General features: G+C 39.9%; 1 protein-coding gene across 1 annotated transcript in view; it reads left to right on the top strand.

Moving 5' to 3' along the window:
* CRMP1 (collapsin response mediator protein 1) overlaps positions 1-19,233 on the top strand; it is a 29,425-nt gene extending 10,192 nt beyond the window's left edge. Inside the window, exons 4-13 of the mRNA XM_010710408.3 lie at positions 771-832; positions 2,467-2,547; positions 4,873-4,941; positions 6,783-6,903; positions 8,381-8,537; positions 12,085-12,226; positions 13,662-13,832; positions 15,065-15,244; positions 17,176-17,341; positions 19,021-19,233. Of these exons, the coding sequence (XP_010708710.2) occupies positions 771-832; positions 2,467-2,547; positions 4,873-4,941; positions 6,783-6,903; positions 8,381-8,537; positions 12,085-12,226; positions 13,662-13,832; positions 15,065-15,244; positions 17,176-17,341; positions 19,021-19,112 (1,241 nt within the window). The 3' untranslated portion in view covers positions 19,113-19,233. The remainder of the gene's footprint in view (positions 1-770; positions 833-2,466; positions 2,548-4,872; positions 4,942-6,782; positions 6,904-8,380; positions 8,538-12,084; positions 12,227-13,661; positions 13,833-15,064; positions 15,245-17,175; positions 17,342-19,020) is intronic.
* The last annotated feature ends 526 nt before the right edge of the window (positions 19,234-19,759 follow it).

Genomic DNA, 19,759 nt, shown 5'->3' with positions numbered 1-19,759 from the left:
AAGCTGTATAATCCCTCTGAGGAAATTTTTGAAACATGTAGTGGAATACAGTTGATACTTGGCCACCAAGTGTATTTCTGACTGATTTCTAAAATTTGGAGCTGTCATCTTTCATGGTTCTGTATCACTGCCAGCATAAATCCTTCCAGCTTTGGAAGGTGGAGGGGGAGCTGCAAGCTATGGCAAGCTGCCCTTGTATCTGATTTCAGGCTTTAATTCTGTGTCTGCCATCAGCTCGGCTGGGTGCTTTGGACAGCAGGATCAAGAAAAAGCAAGTCAGCTTGCTGGTTCAGACACACAATTTCTGCAGCTTTTCAGCATTTTGAAGAAGCATAACTGGAAGTTTATCTGTTTAAAAGCACAGTTCCAGGTCAAACTAAAATGTTTTCATGATTTGTTAAAGAAACCTAAAAAGTGATGTATAGAACTTTGTACCCTGCAAGTTTTTTAACATTTTGTGAACTTAATATGCTTGTTTAAACCACTGTCACTTGTCTGTAATTTGGCTCCTAGCAATCTTATCTGCTGTAATGGCTGTGTTGCTCCAGTGCTGAACATGGCAATCCACAGAGTCCAGCAAATTCCCTCTGAAAAGAGGGGATTTAGGCTCCTAGTCACAGCAGCCGTAATACAGCTGTGGAGTCCTGCTTTATTTATGGCATTATTTGATAAGACTGAAGACGTGATCTGCTTTTCCTGTTTGATTTTATTCAAATACAGTTTAGGAATCCACTTAACATGGCAGTGTCTTTCATTTTGTCTTGGAACAGGTGTTAACTCTTTTCAAGTCTACATGGCATACAAGGATCTCTACCAAATGTCTGACAGCCAGGTACTGCTCTGAATGTTTTTCATTCCTGTGATCTTTCCCTTCTTCTGTGTTCTTTCTACCAGCAGCTGAGGAGTTGCTAAGTTAAATCCTAGATCAACATTCCCACTGATCTGAGTGGCACTGGGTGGGGTTTGCACCCAAGGGCTATTTTTCTCTGAAGGATCAGCGCTGTTAACATCTGCATGTGTTCTTTGGACTGTATGGCATTTAACTTCTGCAGGGATCATCTAATGTCCCCAACAATGCAGCTGCTCAGCACTGCTCAGGAGTTTGCTCTCCACTTTGCTGTTGCCATTCAAGAACTCTGTTTCAGAAAAGGAGAAAATGAAGCACACGAGGCAGTGACGGTTCTGAGATTTGAAGAGTTTCTCTGTTGCTGTAAATGGTTTAATAGTGTTGCTGACGGGAGTAGATGGCCTTTTCTCATTAGGGCTGGAGATAACAATGACCTTGTTTGTCCAGTGCTCATTACAGATTCCACACTCTTCAGCTTTCCCATTCATGAGTATCAGGTCATTGTAAATGGACAATGACATCTGTGAGTAATGATAATGTTTGCTTATTCAGTTGAGAAAATGTTTTATTTGTACTTATTCCCAGAGCTATAGCTCTCAGTCTCTTAAATAACTGTTGCTACACCTCCAGTACATGTGGTTTTAATTGCAATTTTAGACAAAATAACATGCCTTCTCTTGGAGGCAATGCATGCCAAATTCAACTCACTGTTGGAATTATCAGAAGTAATACAGCGAAATATTAAATGTGGCTGAACTAATGCCTTGACTCTGTTTAAAGCAAAAGTAAGCAGTGAAGAAACCATATCTTCTGAATTTGATCCATTGTATTTGAAAAGTGGATTCCCATGCTGCTGAAGTCTGGCTTAAAAAAGCATCATATTAGCTCAATACCTGTTGGAAAGAGAACTAGAATTTCACTAGTGTGATAATTCAGTTATCTCAGAAATCCGGACAAATATAGTAGGATCAACCATTTTCATTTTGTGTGGATGGGTTTAGAACCTTAGCAATAAACAAAAGAATGCTCTAGAGAAAATATGAATTCTTTTAATTGTAGAACAAAAGGTACTGGTGAAAACTTGACACCATTTGCTCTAAAGGGTGATGCAAACTGCCTGCACTTCAGAAGGGATGTGTTTTGGCTATACTATAAGTGTCTGTAGTCCACTGATTATTCCTATTCCATCTCAGTGCATCTTATTGGATACATTTTTTTTGTTTAGGCAGGCAGGAGACCTTTGTTACTTATCTACTGTGTTTGATAAAACTTGGGAAAAGAGATTATTCACAGTGTCGAAGGCATGGGGAATAGAAGGAGCTTGTGGAACCACCATGTCTGAGGGAGATGTGGCATCATTTGGGACTTGACCCTGTATCAGTGCAGAAAGGCACAGGCTTGTCCTGGGCAGGGATGTTGTATGAGAGGTGGGCCAGGTGATGCCTAGCAATGTTTACTCTGGGTATATATCAAAAGTGGATTGTGGAAATGGGAGATAATACGCCATTCACATAGAGAATTACCAACATAGAAGGAGCAAAACGGAGATGAACAGAATTGCCTAAGTGTTAATATATTTTCCTTATTCATCAGCACTTCTTTCTTTGTACTACCTGCAGCTTTATGAAGCCTTTACCTTTCTAAAAAGCCTTGGGGCTGTCATCCTGGTGCATGCTGAAAATGGAGACTTGATAGCTCAGGTGAGTGAACTGTGATTTTTGCTTCACTTTGTGAGGTATCCCAAGAACTGTGGTCAACAGCAAACTTTCCACTGATCTTTCCAAGGGAGGATTCACCTGTAGAACAGAATGGAGAGTTCTGAGTGGGTATTGTTATGATCGCATAGATCTGAGGCAGATGAATATTTTAAGGCTGTTGTAGGGATATCTCAATCCTCAGATGCCTTGTCTGTGTGCAGAGCACATCAGAGGTCTGTGAACGTTTATCAGCTGGCTTACCTAAGGACTAAACTACAGAGCTGACAGGAAAATGACAGTAACTGAAAACAAGCTGTCTTTGAGCTCTACATTAGGGAAGACATATTGTTGCATGCTTAAGTGAGACTCAAACAAATATTTGAATGATTGTGGAGTGTGTAAGCACTCTTGCCCTTAAGGGTTTATTTTGTTGTTTTTCCCTTAGTGGGATTTCTGTCCTTTCTCTAGTTGGTAAGAATTTACTGCCTTTGAGAGCCTTCTTTCCCTAGATGAAGTTTGGCCGAGCAACCATTGATCTCAAAAGAGAGTAGTGAGAAGTCAGCAGGCACATACGGCACGGTAGTGTCCTCCCACTGAAACCAGGTGAAAACCATCAGGAGAGATTCAGGAGAGAAAAACTGCTGATTTTTCATGAAGATTAGCATGATTTAAAACTACCAGAATATATCATTCATAGTGTTAACATTACACTTGAGGTCCAGTAGAATGAAAATCAATACATAAGTCAATATGTAGGAATGGCAAAATGAAACAAATCAAATGGCACCTGTAATGTTTTGATTTGTGTCCCATTAAAATCAGTGTACACTTGTGGAACTGCATTTTTTATAGAAATCTGTTTCAGTTACATTTTTCATTGCTCAGCTTTAATATACAACAATGGAATATGAGCATACAAGAAAAAATGATTAGAAAAAGAAGTAGTTGTAAAGAATTGAAATGCGAATTATGTTATACAGGAGAATATTTCCCCAGCATTGCCGTGTTTTAGGAAATCAATCAGTTCCTTTTATTTAGAAGAATCATTTGAATGGCAAAAACAGAGCTGGGTGCACGGATATTTTGCAGGACTATTCTGTGTGAAAATTCAAATTCGATCTTATCAAATATTTGAAGTTGTTAGCTCTATCAAATCCTCTTATGTTAGTAATTGTATCATGTGATCTGATTTTATGACTTCCTTCAGGATATAAATGTATCCTATTGTAAGTGTTAACATTCTGTGCTGTCTTGCTATTTTTTGATTTATGGATGAAACTGTTTATTTTTTTATTGTATTTTAATTGTCTGAAGTGTTTAACTTGCAGTGTTCAGAGCTGTTGCAGTAATGATTTAGAACATCAGTTTTTAAGAATACTTATGAAACATTATGATTTCTAACCAAAATAATCTTCGTTACACAGTCAGATTAATGCATTACTGTTAAATGGCTGTTCAGCCTTGACTGATCGCAGTGAAGGCAAAAGTGTGTGTGGATGTTAACTTATTGAGATTTTGCTGGAGTAATTGGTAATGTGTGAGCTTTGCACTCTGAGAGACCTGGGATCAAATATTTACTAGATGACATAGTAAAATATGTTAAGTAACTCCATCCTGCTCTCTCAGGGACATTTGTCTATATTGGAGACATTACACTTATTGAAGTCTGCTCCTTAGAGACATGGGCATGAGGGCATGGCAGGCTGGGCTTTGAGGTACATCAGCTGCTGTTTTCCCACGTTGGGCCTGTTGGTAGACTAGTACCAAACTTGGGTTGGAAGTGGTTGAATTAGCAATTGCTATGACAAAGGAGCTTTTTTCCAACACCATTGGTTGGTCTTACATTGAAAGATAAGTGAAGCTTCTTGTCTATTTAAAAAAAATTGATCACCCTGCTGCGAAGCTTGATAGCACAATTTTTTTGTGACAAACCTCCATTGGTCCCCAGTAGGACTTTTTGCTTTCATAAAAAGATAATTTTAGTTATTCACTCTAGGAAAAAAGCCATACAGAAATGTAATGCTGAAAGTTTAATGAAGATAACAATGCTTTGTAGGTTGCAGAAAAGAGGGACTTCTGTGAGTAAAGAAAGAATTGCAGGATGGGAATATCCATAATTACTAGTTAAAATGTTGGTTGAAACCTGTTCTTCAGGCTAGTGTTTGGTCAAATAGGACTCCTAGGCCAGTGGAGACTTCAGCAGGCTTACAGAGCTACATTTGTACACACAAGAAAAGGATGATCAGAAAACATGGCTGTTAATCTTCTGGGAACTGGTTCAAGAATCTCATCCTGGAGTGGTTGTTGTATTTATCTGTTTTGTTCCAGGAACAAAAGCGCATCCTGGAGATGGGAATCACGGGACCAGAGGGACATGCCCTGAGCAGGCCTGAGGAGGTAAGAGGTTTTGCTCATCTTGTTGTTCATGGAAAGACTTTGTCTAGCATATAGTACTGCAGCTTGGCCTCTGTACATGCAGATGATAGGTGCATGGAGGGAGGCAGCATTCTGTTTGTCCTATGACCACTTCCAGAATTATTCTCTTTCTTTCTGTTTCTAAACCCTGTGCCCTGATTCTAGGGTTTGGTCATGGCATAGCAGGCTGAGCACCAACACTACTGCTCATGGGTTAGACTTCTAGGTTACCAGATTGATTAAAATGCCTTGGATTAAAACCTCCTGTTAGATACATATGTATGTATATTCCATGCAAATATGTGTGCCAACATATGAATCCATGTTTATGTCAGCAGATACATTTGTAGTAGTACTGCAAACAGTCGAAATGCAAATATATGAGAATGGAAAGATGCTGCAAGGCAGCTCAATTTATGTGATTCTCTTGTAATACAACTAGACATTGCAAGGATCATCTCGGGCATCTGGAAATGGTTTTCTTAATGAGAAGGAATAGATGGAGATGTGTCAGTGTCTCTTAATGTAGACAGTTCAGGCTACTAATAGCATAATGGGGGTAGTGGTAAGTGACTGCTTTCCTTGAAGATTAAAGAGACAAGTCCCTGGGGATTTGAGGCTAAACTTGAAGAGATTGTTGTGGTTTGCAGATCTTTATATAACCTTTCCCCAAGGCAAGAGGAATAAACTTAATTGGTCACATTCTATTGAGCTGTTTATGTATTTTTTTCGTTTTCCTGTTTAACTTCCACCTAAATTATTCTGAAATAATTGAGGTGTTTCCTTTTAATGAGTGTAAGGGCCTAAGGAAAATCTACATTTGCAATTTCCTGGAAGGAATTTCTGACTCTGCCATCTGATGGCCTCAGACTCAGTGGTGGTGCACGGAGGTCCTGTGTTCCTTCCTCAAACTTCTGTGGGCGTCTTTGGGGATTTGAGAGCAAATGTTGGCATAAAAGTCGCTTGAGAACCTGAAGATATAGTCTGATTTTAAGAAAAAAAATGTTTTACAAAACTGTGAAGAAGTAAGGAGTATGGTTTTGGCAGGCTAAATTGTTCAGTTTTTTCTAGCACAGCTTTTGGAGAAAATTTACTGCACTGTTAAGTCAGTGTGTTTAATTTCAACAGATTGTTAGGTATTAAAATGTTGATACGGTGAGTCTATCTAGGAAGGAGATGTAAAACTGATGACTGGGTAGTGGAGCCTCAGAGTCACTGGCAAACAGTGCACCTCCACCTGAAGATGACTGCTTTGTGCCTGTGTCCCAAACAGCTCTATGGTAGTAGGTTGCATTGATGCATACAGGGAGATGTTTCAAAGGCTTTTATGGACTGTGAGCTAAATTCAGTCCATAACGCTGATGTTGCTGTTGGAGAATACTTTATGTTCACTGTCCTTTTATACTTACAAAAAGATTGCAGAGAGTAAGCTGCCAGGGAGAGTTCTGAGCTGAGGCACTGTTCCCTTGGTTTGTTGTCCTTCCAACTGCAGAGTAGAGGGAGAGGTCTGAAGACTTGAGAGGGAGGTAAGGAGGAGCCCTGTTAGCCACCTGGATGTGATCTTTCCTTAGGAGCAGGGAGCTGTATTTGCACCAGACCAACTGTACCCCTTTAACAAGTACAGATAAGTACAGTGGTTACTCCTAAGAAGAAGTGTGTGATGTTGGGATAACTCCTGCTTTCCAGCATTGCATATCCCACTGTGAAAAAAACAATCAGTTCCTGAGGAGTTGTTGCTAAACAATGAGAAATATGGCTCAAACCTACAGTTTATTTTTTCTTGTCTACTTTTTCAGTTAAATTCTTCTTCCTTTTCCCCTCAGCTTGAAGCAGAAGCAGTTTTCCGTGCCATCACCATTGCCAGTAGAATAAACTGCCCAGTGTACATCACCAAGGTGATGAGTAAGAGTGCAGCTGATATCATTGCCCTGGCCAGAAAGAGAGGTAAGAGATTTCCTTTTCTGCCCTCAGACTTGGATTTTGTGTTGCATAGAAGCTCGGTGGAAAAAAATGTTACTGGTAGATTGATCAGTACACTTTGACACCAGTCACAGACGCTAAGTATTTAGGACTGGTTAAACTGAAATGAGATCCTTCTTATTTTTACAAAGATAATTTCTCCCCACAATCTCTTAAGCACCCCAATCCTCTTCAGGATTGCACTGTGACTCTTTGTTTTGGATTCATTTCACCTTTAACTTATGCCTTTAAATTTTCACCTTCTCACAAGACCTAGCACATTCCCTGTGTCTTTTATTTCAGGTTGTTACCTTGTGAGGGGTTAATTCCAGGTTGCAGTGACTTGGGCAGTGAATGTGCTGTATGAGATGTCTGATCCTCACTCTCATCCTTGCTGTTGGAGGCTGACCACCAGTAACATGCATTGGGGATGTCTGTGGTCAGCCTTGCTTGGTTGGCCATGTTAAAAAAATGCCCAAGAGGGACTTCTGATGCTGAAACCTTTGCATCACAGAAACCTGAAGTGCTGCCATACCGGGACACTCAGGTCTTCTTCAAAGGCAGTAGGACAAGGTGCAGCTCAGCATGGGGACAGTGGGGAAATTCACTCCCTTTTGTGTTGAAAAGTTTTGTTTTTTCACAGTTAATCATTATTCTGTAATCCTCATTTTCTGCTACAAATGGCACCATATTAATGATTTCTCTTTTCTGCTGAATTGTCACTGTTTTTCCATGCTTTTCCTTCCTGTTCTTTTTGCTTTTCTTCTCTTGCTTGTTTTCTGGCTCCTCCATTTTTTAGACTCTACAGTGCCTCTGTTCTTCCACCTGCCCTTGTTTACAGAGGTGATGAGAACAAAGGTTAAACCAAATAAGAGCTGACTCACACTTTTCCATCTTTTTCTCAAAGTTAGTTTTCCATTCATTTCACTTGAAAATGGAGAAGACAGGCAGGAGAGTCAGCTCTGTTCTGCTGGTTGGTGTATGAGCAATGTGGGGAAGCCAAAGAGCTAAACATTATCTTGATATTTATGTTCCTGGAGACTTGGAGTTTGCTGGGGGGACCATATGCTGCTATCTGGTGGTGCCATGCCCAACCTGAGAGTGATAGAAAGGCATCTGCCAGCTGGAGCCCATCCTCCACCTAAATTCACTCCGAAGCACAGCAACGGAGAGAACATGGCTGTGATTAAAATAGTACAAATTAAAACCAGGTCTGAACTGTCTCCTTCTGGATTAAAAAGAGAGCTTTGTAAATATCCTGATCAAAAGCATGTGTAGCTCAGAGACCCTCCTGATTAATTTTTTATCATGCAGACAAAGCCAAGGCTGCTTTATTTTCTGGGGGCTACACTGACCATGTAGCAATGCATAAATTATACATGGCTGCGTGCAGCAAGATCTATAATGTGCTGGAAAGAGAGTGGAGTGTAATCAGTTCCTGTATATCCTTGCTTTCCCCAAGGTCCCCTTGTTTTTGGAGAGCCGATCACTGCCAGCTTGGGGACAGATGGGACACATTACTGGAGCAAAAACTGGGCCAAGGCTGCAGCTTTTGTGACCTCACCACCTCTGAGCCCTGATCCTACCACTCCAGATTACTTAAATTCGCTTTTAGCATGGTAAGACCTTCATTTTTTTAACTGGCTGGTGGCTAATCAAGTGCATATGCCACGTGGAATAATGCATCCAGAGATCAACTCAGTTTCTTGAAAACCAGTGCCATACATGACACAACAGAGAAGGGATGGTGGAAAACCATCTGTGAACCTGTGCTGGGGGGTGTTGGACTGATGGACAGACCTGGACCCTCCAGTTCTGAGTTGCATATTTGAGATAAGATGTCTGGTTATTCAGAAATTCGTTTTCTTTCTGCTTTTTAAGCGATTCCTAGTTGTACAGCTAAACAAACAGTATAGCATGGCTTATGTTTTTATAAATTCCAGAGTCCTCCGGCTGGAAGTTAAGTGATATGTATAGAGAATGTATGTCAGGCATAAGAAAGTGACCAGAATGTTTTACAAAGGAGACTGTTGGGGATTCAGGTGGAGACAGGCTAGTGATGGAACGCATCACATGAGACAACAGGGCTATGGATTGGCTGTCTTCAGGTTGGCAAGGGGATAAATTATCACTAAGGAGGGGAAAGCAGTATGGACAATGTAGAGACAAGTGTCTTCTTCATATAGAAGACGTCAGGAATGTCTTGCCAGCAACACAGACTGTAAATCCATCCCTGAAAGTGCTGCCTGTAGCCAACTGTGGGTCTTAGAATTCATAAGGAAGTTCAGCTGTAGTTCCCCCGGGGTGGATTGCTGGTGCTGATGTTAGGAGCGCAGCCACTGAAACCCATATTTCCCATGTGTGACACTTGTCTCACTTGTTGTCTCCCCTTTCTGAGAATCTCTCTGCTTTACACAGCACAGTACAATTTTAACCCTAAATGTGGCCTATTGGTCTTCAAATACATTTCCTCCTTAGATTAGTCTTCAACATGACTAACTGGCTGCATGGAGCAATGGCAATGGGGCCAGCGATACAAAAGCCGTGTGGTATGTAACTCAGGTTGAGAGCTTTGCTTCAGCTGGAGGGATGTTTCTTTCCTTGCATACATCTCTGCTTGCACATTGCAGGTCAGACTGTGTGCTCAACACATCTAGATTTCAGCTCAGCTACTATAATGGTGCTGCATTCACTGCGCTGTTAATGACTGTGCATTTGAGTTCTGAGTTACATGCATTTCTGGTAGGAATGTGCAAGCATTTGTTCTGCTCTGAAGGCCTTGTGGCCTAATTTTCCATTATTGAGCTTTCTGTTCCGTAAAATAAGGACAAGAAGGAAAAATGGCTTTTCTCGTCTGACTTGTCACTAACAGCAGTGTAAGGAGTGAAGCTCATTGTGTGAGGGTAAAGCTCTTAGCAAGCATACGTGTACATGTGTATCAGAATGTTTGGTCCTTTATTCTGTCAGACACAGCTATACGTTTTCAGAAAAGAGAGTCCTCAAATAATATGTGGGTCAAAACAGATCGGCTGAAATAGTAAGAGAATTTTTAGACCTGGAATCCAAATAATGACATTAACCCTAATATCAGAAAGACAAATGGAGGAGGGAGAGAAGTTTTCATTATCCTCCAAGCATGCAAAATACCTTTTTTTTTCTTACAGGCTTAGAGTCCTAGATCTTAAATGACAGCAGCTTAGCCTGCTTTTGGCTTTAATACTTTAAATCTATACTATGAAACTAAAAAAGAGCTGTATATATTATCCCTCTGCTCTGCATTTGTGGGGAATTTTATGCAAGGATGATGGTAATCATAGTATTTCATGTTTCTATTTCACTGTTCATCAGGAGACCAATATTTTACATCCATTAAAGAACAATATTCAACAATATTCATCTTCTGCAAGTAAGCATACTGCTTATGCTGATTACCCAGAATCTGGTGACTTTACTGAGTTGGAAGTACGAAAATGTAGGGTATGTCTCATAGGGTTTGCAGATTTAGTTCTTTTTTCATCTGTGGCCCCATGCACCTCAGGTAGCTTTCATCTTCCATGGTGTACTACTGCATTATTGCTGCCTTCATAGGCACATCTCTTCTCAAGTTAGAGATGTGAGATCTCAGTACTACATTGAAGATATCATCTGCCCCCATAACCTTGTTTACAGTGAAAAAAAATGTCATGAGGTATTGGTGTGATGTTTAAAGAGGCACTGATGTTGGCTGTTAATTCCCACCACTTTTTTGAGATGTTTTCTGTGGTGGTCCCTTCATTTCAGTTGTTCAGCTGATCAGATGCTCACCCCACACTTGACAGCGGCGTACACCTAAACAGAAGGAGTGTAACAAGAAAGAAGAAATGGCATACAATCTTATGTCTTTATTGCTGCGTTAGAATAAATTAATGTTTTACTGATGGATTTGACTTAATCCTATGGATTATTACTCTTTAATACATTCCTACGGATTAGTATTCATTAATATACTCATTAATAATTAGGAATAGCTAAAACATCACTATTTCACTGTGAAAAACATGTTTGGCTTATAACAAAAAATGAATGGCTGGATCTGAGCATGGTGAAGAACCAGAACAGAGGCCAAAGGGTCTTCTCCAACTGTCAGCAATCGTTAGGGTTGGCAGCCCAGAAAATTGCACTTGAGTTAGTGATGTGTGACTTTTTTCTTCTGTATTTGGTTGCATGTTAGCTTGCAGATACGTAAAGTTGTGGACTAGAATCATTCAGATGTTTCAGAGTTGGAATTTATCAATTAGAAAGAATGACAGGCTGCTGGGATGTCACCCTTCTGCAGCAATAGGAGAAATTACAGTTTGTTTCAACTTGCTTGACTGCTGTAAGCATTCCTGTAGAATATTCCTGTAGAATACTCCTGTAGAAGAGCCTATTTTTTTTTCCTATATAAAATACTATATATTAATTATGCTCTTCCTTCTTATTCCCCAAAGTAGTAGTGTTCCAGTTTTGATCTGTGCAACAAATTTTTTCTAAGGTGAAAAAATATATTCAAATACAATCATTTTTTTGGTAGCTCTTTCTGTGTTTCACTCCCTGCGTTTCCCTGTGTAAGGTCTATAAGTTAGGTAAATCCAGAGTACATTTCACTTGCACTATCCCCTTTTTTGTTTAATTAAAAGACAATGTGGTAAAAAATATTCCTCCTTTTTATTTTCATTGTCCTGTTTTGTAAGGCCAGTCAGGGAACATTTGTGTAAAAATTACAGTAGAGTGTATGTGCTGGGGAGAAAAGCAGGGAAACAAGCTTTTGTGCTGCAAAACGTGCTGTTATTTCTGAACACGGTTATGAATTTGAGTACAGCAGACATTTCATAGAAGCTCCTGTTCATTTCCTTAATCTTAACAATAATCCTTTGTCTGGGTTTGTGTTTGTGCCTGATCTCTGTTGATAGCAGCCCTAAACCCAAGGAGGGTGTAATCTACAGGAACTCGGGGTGTTTCAGGGGGAAGTGGAGATGTCAAAACTGCTGCTGGCTCTTCAGTGCTCTGTAGCCAACATGGAAAGGCTGCTGATGTGACTTAGAGCCTATACCTCCAGTGTGTAGCCTTGAAAGGTCCATTTGAGCTAGTCTGAGACAAAGGTAGCCTCAGTGACTGGTCTAAACCTTCTGTGTGTTAACTCCACAGTGGGGACCTGCAGGTGACGGGAAGTGGACATTGCCCTTACAGCACTGCCCAGAAAGCCATTGGAAAGGACAACTTCACTATGATTCCTGAAGGGGTCAATGGGATTGAGGAGAGAATGACTGTTGTCTGGGACAAGGCTGTAGTAAGTAATTACTTTGATGACAAGAAAATTGACTGTTGGCTGAATTTTGCAAGGCAGGAGACTCCTCATCAGTATTTCAGTGACTTTCTAATATATTAGTGAGAATTCCCAGAGAGAGAGCAACTACGAGATGAACTGTTTGTTTCAGAAACCTGCTCCAGTTTTATAAACTCAGGTCTGTGTATCACTTCTGACATGCAATGCCACAGTGTTTTACTTGACCTGAAGCTTCACAGACTGCAGTGTGTAATTTTTTCAGTTGTGTCAGAGCGGATGCTTCTCATAGATGTATGATCACATGACACGTAGAACAGTTCAATGATTGTGAAGTAGACCTCATGTAAATGAAATGAATGGATTGTTTGAATTTGGGAAGTGTCTCATCGTTTTTCAGAAATTACAACTGGATGGCAGCAGAGCCTGAGGCTAAACCATAAAGTGCTTTGAAGGAGAACGTTGCATGTAATTCATGCTGGCATATTTTGCTGTGGGGTGCCGGTGTATGTTAGCATTTTTTTGATGGTTCCATGGATCCTAATAAGTAATGATATTCTCCCTCCATTGTCTGTCTTCACTTCCACACCCAGTCACACACACAGGCTTATTACTTTGCACTGCACTGCACTCAGATGTGTATTACAAACTGCAAACTGCAGGTATTTACGATGCTCTTGTGAGCACTTCACCCAGGTGGTATTTAATAACCACTGTCTTCAGGGACCACTTTTGCAATTGCAAGCACAGAAGCAGCTTCAGATATCTTCATATATAAAAAAGCAAGCAAAATGCAACCAGTGATGTTTTCATTCTGTTACTCCTACAGGGAAAGAGCTGCCACAAGGATTGCAAGATGAGGCTTACAGGTGGCAATATTCATTCCTGGACTACTAAATAGCTTATATATCTCAGGATTTATCAGGCAGTAAATACATGTTTATTTATTTATTGCCAGTGAAGACCTCAAAATACTCTAATGCAAACTCGAAAATGTACAGCTGCTACTAAGCCATCACTAACAGTATAAAATGTTCAATGGGTGGTGACATGTCTCCAGGCAAGAGCTTTATAACTGGAGTTGTATTTCTTTGATTTGCAGATTTGGGAATACATACAGGAGAATAGAATTAATTTGCAAGAAGTGTTTCTAAAGGAATCTGATCATATTTTATACTTGATCTTTTAGTTACTCTTGTAATACTTACATGTATGTATCTCAGTTCTACATTCATTAAAATGCTTAAATGGAAATTACGAGGACTTATACAAAAACACACAGGCATCAGTGCTTAGGGAAAGGGACCTTGGATAGCTGAGAAACTTGATGGTATCCACGGCATCAGAATGTTGTTGGCTTTTCTTCTTTTTTTTCCATTCAGCACTCTGAATACTCGGTCTCTATCTTACAAATGTTTTGCTGAAGTCACATTGTTTTTAGGCCACAGGTAAGATGGATGAAAGCCAATTTGTAGCTGTCACCAGCACCAATGCTGCCAAAATCTTCAACCTGTATCCAAGAAAAGGCCGGATTGCTGTTGGATCAGATGCTGATGTTGTTATTTGGGACCCTGATAAGGTGAAGACTATAACAGCTAAAAGCCATAAATCGGTAAGCTGAGAAAGACAGCAAACAACAAAAAAGAAATGTCTCTGTCACTTTTCAAATGTTGATCCAGTTTCATGTGAGGAAACGTAAAATGTAGAGGAGTGGGGCAGCTGCCTACTCCTTATCTGAAATGTGTAGTTCTGAAAATGAAGGTAATGAATCTTGCATTGGAAGCACTGGGATCAGGAAGGATTTATTTTCTCTCTGCATATACAGTTGCACTATTTTTTCGTACTTGTGCTTGATCTATAAATCAGTGTGAAGTAGCAGGTCTGCAGCTGAGGTTAATAAAGCTGTGATTGTAAGTTTGAAATCAGCTCACTTTTTTGCTTACACGAAAAGCAGCCGGTGTTGTGAAATGGACGTTTAAATCAACGATACTTTCGTGTATTATAGATGATGAAATACTAACAGTTTCATGGCTCATTTAATTGCAAAGCTTTGATATATACTTTGCTGTCCTTAGCACAGAGTACAACAGTGACTCACCATCACTTTGTTTTTGGCTGGAGCAGATCTTCTGTGTTTCTCTCAAATTTGTATCATCAGTGCTGCGGTCTTTTATATTGGGAAAACCTTATATAAATTTTACTATAAATGCAGTGATGTGGTTTATATTAAGAAGACATAAACCTTTGAAAACCTTTAAAAAGTAAATTGAGGTGATTCTGCTTTTAGTTCTTTCTCTTAAAATATCTCAGTATTTTTGAAAAAATAATGATCACCTGCCCTTTGGCAGTCATTCTTGTTTAGCTTCAAGCTTTCCTGGTCCTTTCTGGGCTTTTTCAGACAGAAATACATGTGCTGGCTCTGAAATCTCAAATGCTTTCTGCAAGTCTGAAGCTTTCTCTGCTGGGCATCTGAAATTGCCTTACACAGTCATAGCACATACATGGTGGGACCATGTCTTGTGGGTATCTGACATCTGAGCCAGAATTTTCCTTCTTAGTGAGGTTATTGCATTTCTAGAGGTTCTAGATAAACAGGGAAAGTCCTCAAAAAATAGAAGATAAAGTCCTTTCCATCGAAAGTAAGCAACATATCCAGGAGAGGTGGATCGGATAGATGCTTTTAAATCATTTAATACAGAAATGCATTGCTTTTCTTTCAAACAGCAATTTTATATGCCTGTTAATGGCAGTTGCTTAAAAATATGACCACAAATGTGGTTTATTAGTTATTAACTGAAGGAGATTTTTTACCAAACTTGCAGTGAATGTACTGTTCATCCTCAGGCTGTTGAGTACAACATCTTTGAAGGAATGGAGTGCCACGGTGCCCCGCTAGTGGTCATAAGCCAAGGGAAGATTGTGTATGAAGATGGGAACCTGCACGTAAATAAAGGAATGGGCCGTTTCATCCCTCGCAAACCCTTCCCTGAATATCTTTACCAGCGGATCAAAATCAGGAATAAGGTAATGTCAGATATTATTTAATCTTCTTCCAAGCCATATCCTCTTGGAATCACATTAGCAATTTTTAAATTATTATTATATTGTGCTAGTATGAGCCCACATCAGATGGAGGATGTGTGACTTGTTCAAAACATGACCAAAGAGCTGGCTCCTGTGCAACTGATACCACTTAACACTGTGCTCTTCACTGAGTAGAGCGCGTAAAGGCCTACTGGGGGAACTGTCTTATGCCCAGATGTGCCGTCTTCTGAAGGCAGTAGTGATACAATTTACTTCTTGTCAGCAAAGAGATAATGATTCTTTGGGAGAAGAGTTAGCCAGAAGAAAATTAAGAATTTAAAATTGATATTAAGCTTTGCATAATATACAGCCACATTGCAGAGAAGAAAAGTCAGAGATCCTCTTTATATTTGGCATCTCTGAACTGCTGCTGGTGCATTTGCTGAACTGAGTTTTAGCAGCATTCACAGCTCAGAAAGCTTTTCTCTTGTGTTTAAATAAAAGCTTGGGAAATAACTAAGATTAAGACTAGGGCTTGGCCTGGCTTGGCAGTATTTAGGGGTTCTTTGGAATTTGATGCCAAATTTTGCCAGTGGGTGATAAAATTACTTTGAGAGAACAGGTAACAAGAAAAAATTTACTAAAATATTTATTTTCTTCAACTAAGTGTGTGCCATTCCCTGCAAGGATAGCCATTGTTGAAATTAAACCTATAAGTGGGTTGATAAGTCTTCCAGCATTTTTATACAAATTCTGTCAAGCTATGAAAGAGAAAGTCTGCTCTTCTAAGGAGAAAATACAGCATTAAAATAAAATGTATTTGCATAAGAGTTTTGCAAAATACCAAGTGGTTAATTTTCTTTTTTACATTATTGAGTTAGGTGATGTGGGCCTTTTCTTCACGTTTGCCTTTCAAGGGTTTAGCACATGGCAGTGCAGTATAGAGTGATGATATTGTTTTATTTAAATAGTGAAAACTACACTTCCAAAACAAGTATCTTAGTGCAGTGTTTCACAGTAGAGATTTGCACAAAAATAACTGGGCGAAGTAACTTGCATCTAGCAATGGGACTGGATTTGGGAAAGAGCTTTGATTATAGATACATTGGGAAGGGTATGCGGAGGAACCAAGTGAGGCACTGACATTTTTGCACTTCCAGCTCCCTCTGCTGCCTGCAGAGAGGAAGTGAGAGCAATCCCATATCTGTGTTTCTCTTCCCACTATCAAATTTTATTAATTGAAAACATTTTCAAAAACTCAGTGATGGTCATATCAGCCACCATTAGCTTTTGTGGCTATATCACTGCACAAGAGAAGATAGATGAACACATCACAGAAGGGCCTGCAGAGCTCTGACTGGCACAGGGAAGACCTCCTGGAATAGGGATAGCAGTATAAATCCCTGCCTTTGTGGAGCCCTGTAGATTCACTGCTGTGAGCAGCTGCTTCCTTCTGGGCATTAATGTTGGCTCAGCTTGCAAGGTTCTTCTGAGCCTGATGTTGAATTCCCCAAAACAAGGAAAAAGCATTGATTTCTGTAAGAGCTAGATCAGACTCCTGTGAATAGTGTGGCTTTCCTACATGGCATTCGAATTCCACTGTTAACCCATGGGGGAAATGGTTCTGAAACAGTAATCATATAAGCCTTAGATTTCTAATCCTTTGGATGAACTTTGGATTCTGAAATCCAGTGGCTAGAGACTCTTCCTGAAAACTGGAGCTGTTTTCTTAAACATACATTTCCTAAATTTCTGTCTTTGTAAGGCCAATGAAACTCTTACGATTCTCTTTTCTCATATTCCTCATAGGAGCCATAGGCCAAGATACAGAAACCCCACTGTGCCCAGTGGCCTCTGTGTATTGGTAGGAGTGTCATTAGGGAGCATTATCAGAGCATTCAGTGTCTGGTTTTATTCTGCTCCTGCTTTAGGTGGGAGGACTGCAAGGAGTCTCCAGAGGAATGTATGATGGGCCTGTGTATGAAATCCCTGCTACGCCAAAATATGCAACTCCTGCACCCTCAACTAAATCCTCCCCTGCCAAAAACCAGCCCCCACCAATCAGAAACCTCCATCAGTCTAATTTTAGCTTATCAGGTAAGTCAACCCAACTCATTAGAAGTGCCTTTAAATCCTTGAGTATGGATTATTGGTGATAAATTTCAATTACAATAATTGCCTCTTTAATGCAATATGAAAAAAATACATATATGTAATAGGAACATATATAAATATGTTCATACGCATTCTTTCCTTAGGAATATTTAACAAATCACCAAATATTCAGAACGTTTGTAATTTAAAATACTTTTCTGCTGCAGTCTGTTAGTATTATTTACTTGACACCGTGCAGGTAGCAGAGGTCTTTGGTCAATATGTGGCCCATTGGTGGTCAGTGGCATGTGGGCCTGGTGTGATTCACGTGGCTCAGACACCTCAGATGTCCTTCTTACAGTACTGGCAGAAGCTGCTAGATGTGGGAACGTCAGTTGTCCTTGCCCATGATCTCCAAACCATGTGCAGTATCTATTAATATGCAGATTATACTTATTCATGTCTCTTCACTCTTGGTGCCCAAAATATTTTCCATGGTGCATAAGAAATAGACTGGAAAATCATCCTTTGGGGTTGTTGGAAATAATTCTTGTCATTTGAAGATAATTACAAGCGTGTTAAATTGCTATCCTTCAAAAGTCTGCAGCCCACTTGGTAAATAAGGGGCTCTTTATGATGTTGTTAGGAAAGTCACAGGATTTTCTCCTCCACTGGGAGAGATGGTGGCATTTTCATTCCTGACAAATCCTTTCTTTAGAAATTAAAACTTGTAGAAGAAAGCCTAAGGAGAGTAAGTATTTTAAAAACCCTTCTAGTGAGTTGAAATGTATTTTTCCCTGTATACTTGGGCCCGCGGTGAGCGGACAGAAATATGTATATCTATATAAGGAAGAAAAAAAAAAGCTTAGAAGTTTGACCTGCAACAATAAAAAATAATAGGAGGATTTTGAAAAGCATGTGATGCTGTGGTTTCTGAGTCTGCTGCTGGACCTGTGTATTACCATGGCACCTAGTGGTGCAAGTTTGATCGCAGTCAGGCACCTCACATGTGACTGAGTTAGAGACTACAATAGCTTTTAAAATGTTCTGACAATTTTTTAGTAGTCTTAGTTTGCCTTTAAGAAGCTGAGTGTGTTCACACAATATTTAGCATAGCAGAAAGCTTGCTGTCACAAACTTAATCTTCCAATGTTTTAAAATGTAGTTTGCAGTGGGAATGAGTTTACATCAGATCAGTGCTCCCTTTCATGTGCGTTTATGATCACTAACATCAGATTTACTGTGTTGTTAACCCATGGACCGTGCAGGGACAGGTATTTTAAATGAATGAGGCAGGTTTGAAAAAGCCATTCTGCACATTCATGATTTTCTTTCTTAATAATAGAGCTGTCAGGATCTGATCTTGTGAAGGGAATCCAGGTGGTCATCCCTGCCTGGACTCTTTCTCAGATCAGTGGAAGACAATTTCCCATATAGGACGAGCATTTATGATCAGTCTGATCCCAAACATTTATGCCTGCATTTCTTATTGAAGATGACCTGAACTGGGCACGGGCACCTTTGAAGGTCTCTTTAGCACTTCAGGCAGGAGCTTGGCTCAGGAGAAACTAGCTGATGGTGATGTGAGGGGAGCATAGCTGGAATGTCATGTAAAACATCACCGCTGACTATTTGATTTTGCCCTTTTCATAGCCTTGTTTTCTGTGTTCCTCTTGTTGCAGGAGCTCAGATAGATGACAACAATCCCCGCCGCACTGGACATCGCATCGTGGCACCTCCTGGTGGTCGTTCTAATATTACCAGTCTTGGCTGAAAAATGGTGATGGACAGAAACACGAGGAGGAAGGATCATGGGAATAATGTACATTCCCTTCAATATCTGTGTTACTGAACCCACAGTTTTACTTGGTACTAATGGAAATAAAAACGAAATGTCCTTTTTTTTTTTTTTTTTAATTTGTATAGAAAGAGGTGATAATAGTGTGGTGTGTTTGCTTGGAACTACTTGCCTCACAATTGTGCTTTCATGCCATAGTCACCTTAAAGCATGGTGCTTCCATTGCCCCTTTAGTGACCACAGGTTTTAGCTTTGTCTCGTAACTGAATGATGGTTCCTTTGCACCCTTTTGCTGTATTAGAATAGTTAATGCATGTTACTGAGTTATTTATGCAAGTTGCATTCTGTGAGTCAGGAGTGAGTCCCTATAGAACACGTTGCCAACAATTGACTAGACGCAATGCCAAGATTAATGTCTGTATTTGATAACCACCACTAAAAACACTTACGAAGGAAGAAAATGGCCATCTTGAAAGTATGCAGTAGAGTAGTATAGGCAGCTTCTGTTTTATCTTTAATTTATTATAAACCCAAGAAGCACTTCTCTAGGACACAGAAAATCATCAGGACAACTAATGACAAATGGTCTCTGTAGCACCTGTCTGTACCCACTCAGTACGTTC

The sequence above is a fragment of the Meleagris gallopavo genome, chromosome 4 (genome assembly GCF_000146605.3).
Source record: "Meleagris gallopavo isolate NT-WF06-2002-E0010 breed Aviagen turkey brand Nicholas breeding stock chromosome 4, Turkey_5.1, whole genome shotgun sequence".
Taxonomy (NCBI): domain Eukaryota; kingdom Metazoa; phylum Chordata; class Aves; order Galliformes; family Phasianidae; genus Meleagris; species Meleagris gallopavo.
Note: the sequence above shows the minus strand (reverse complement) of the source record. Positions and strands in the feature narration are given on the sequence as shown.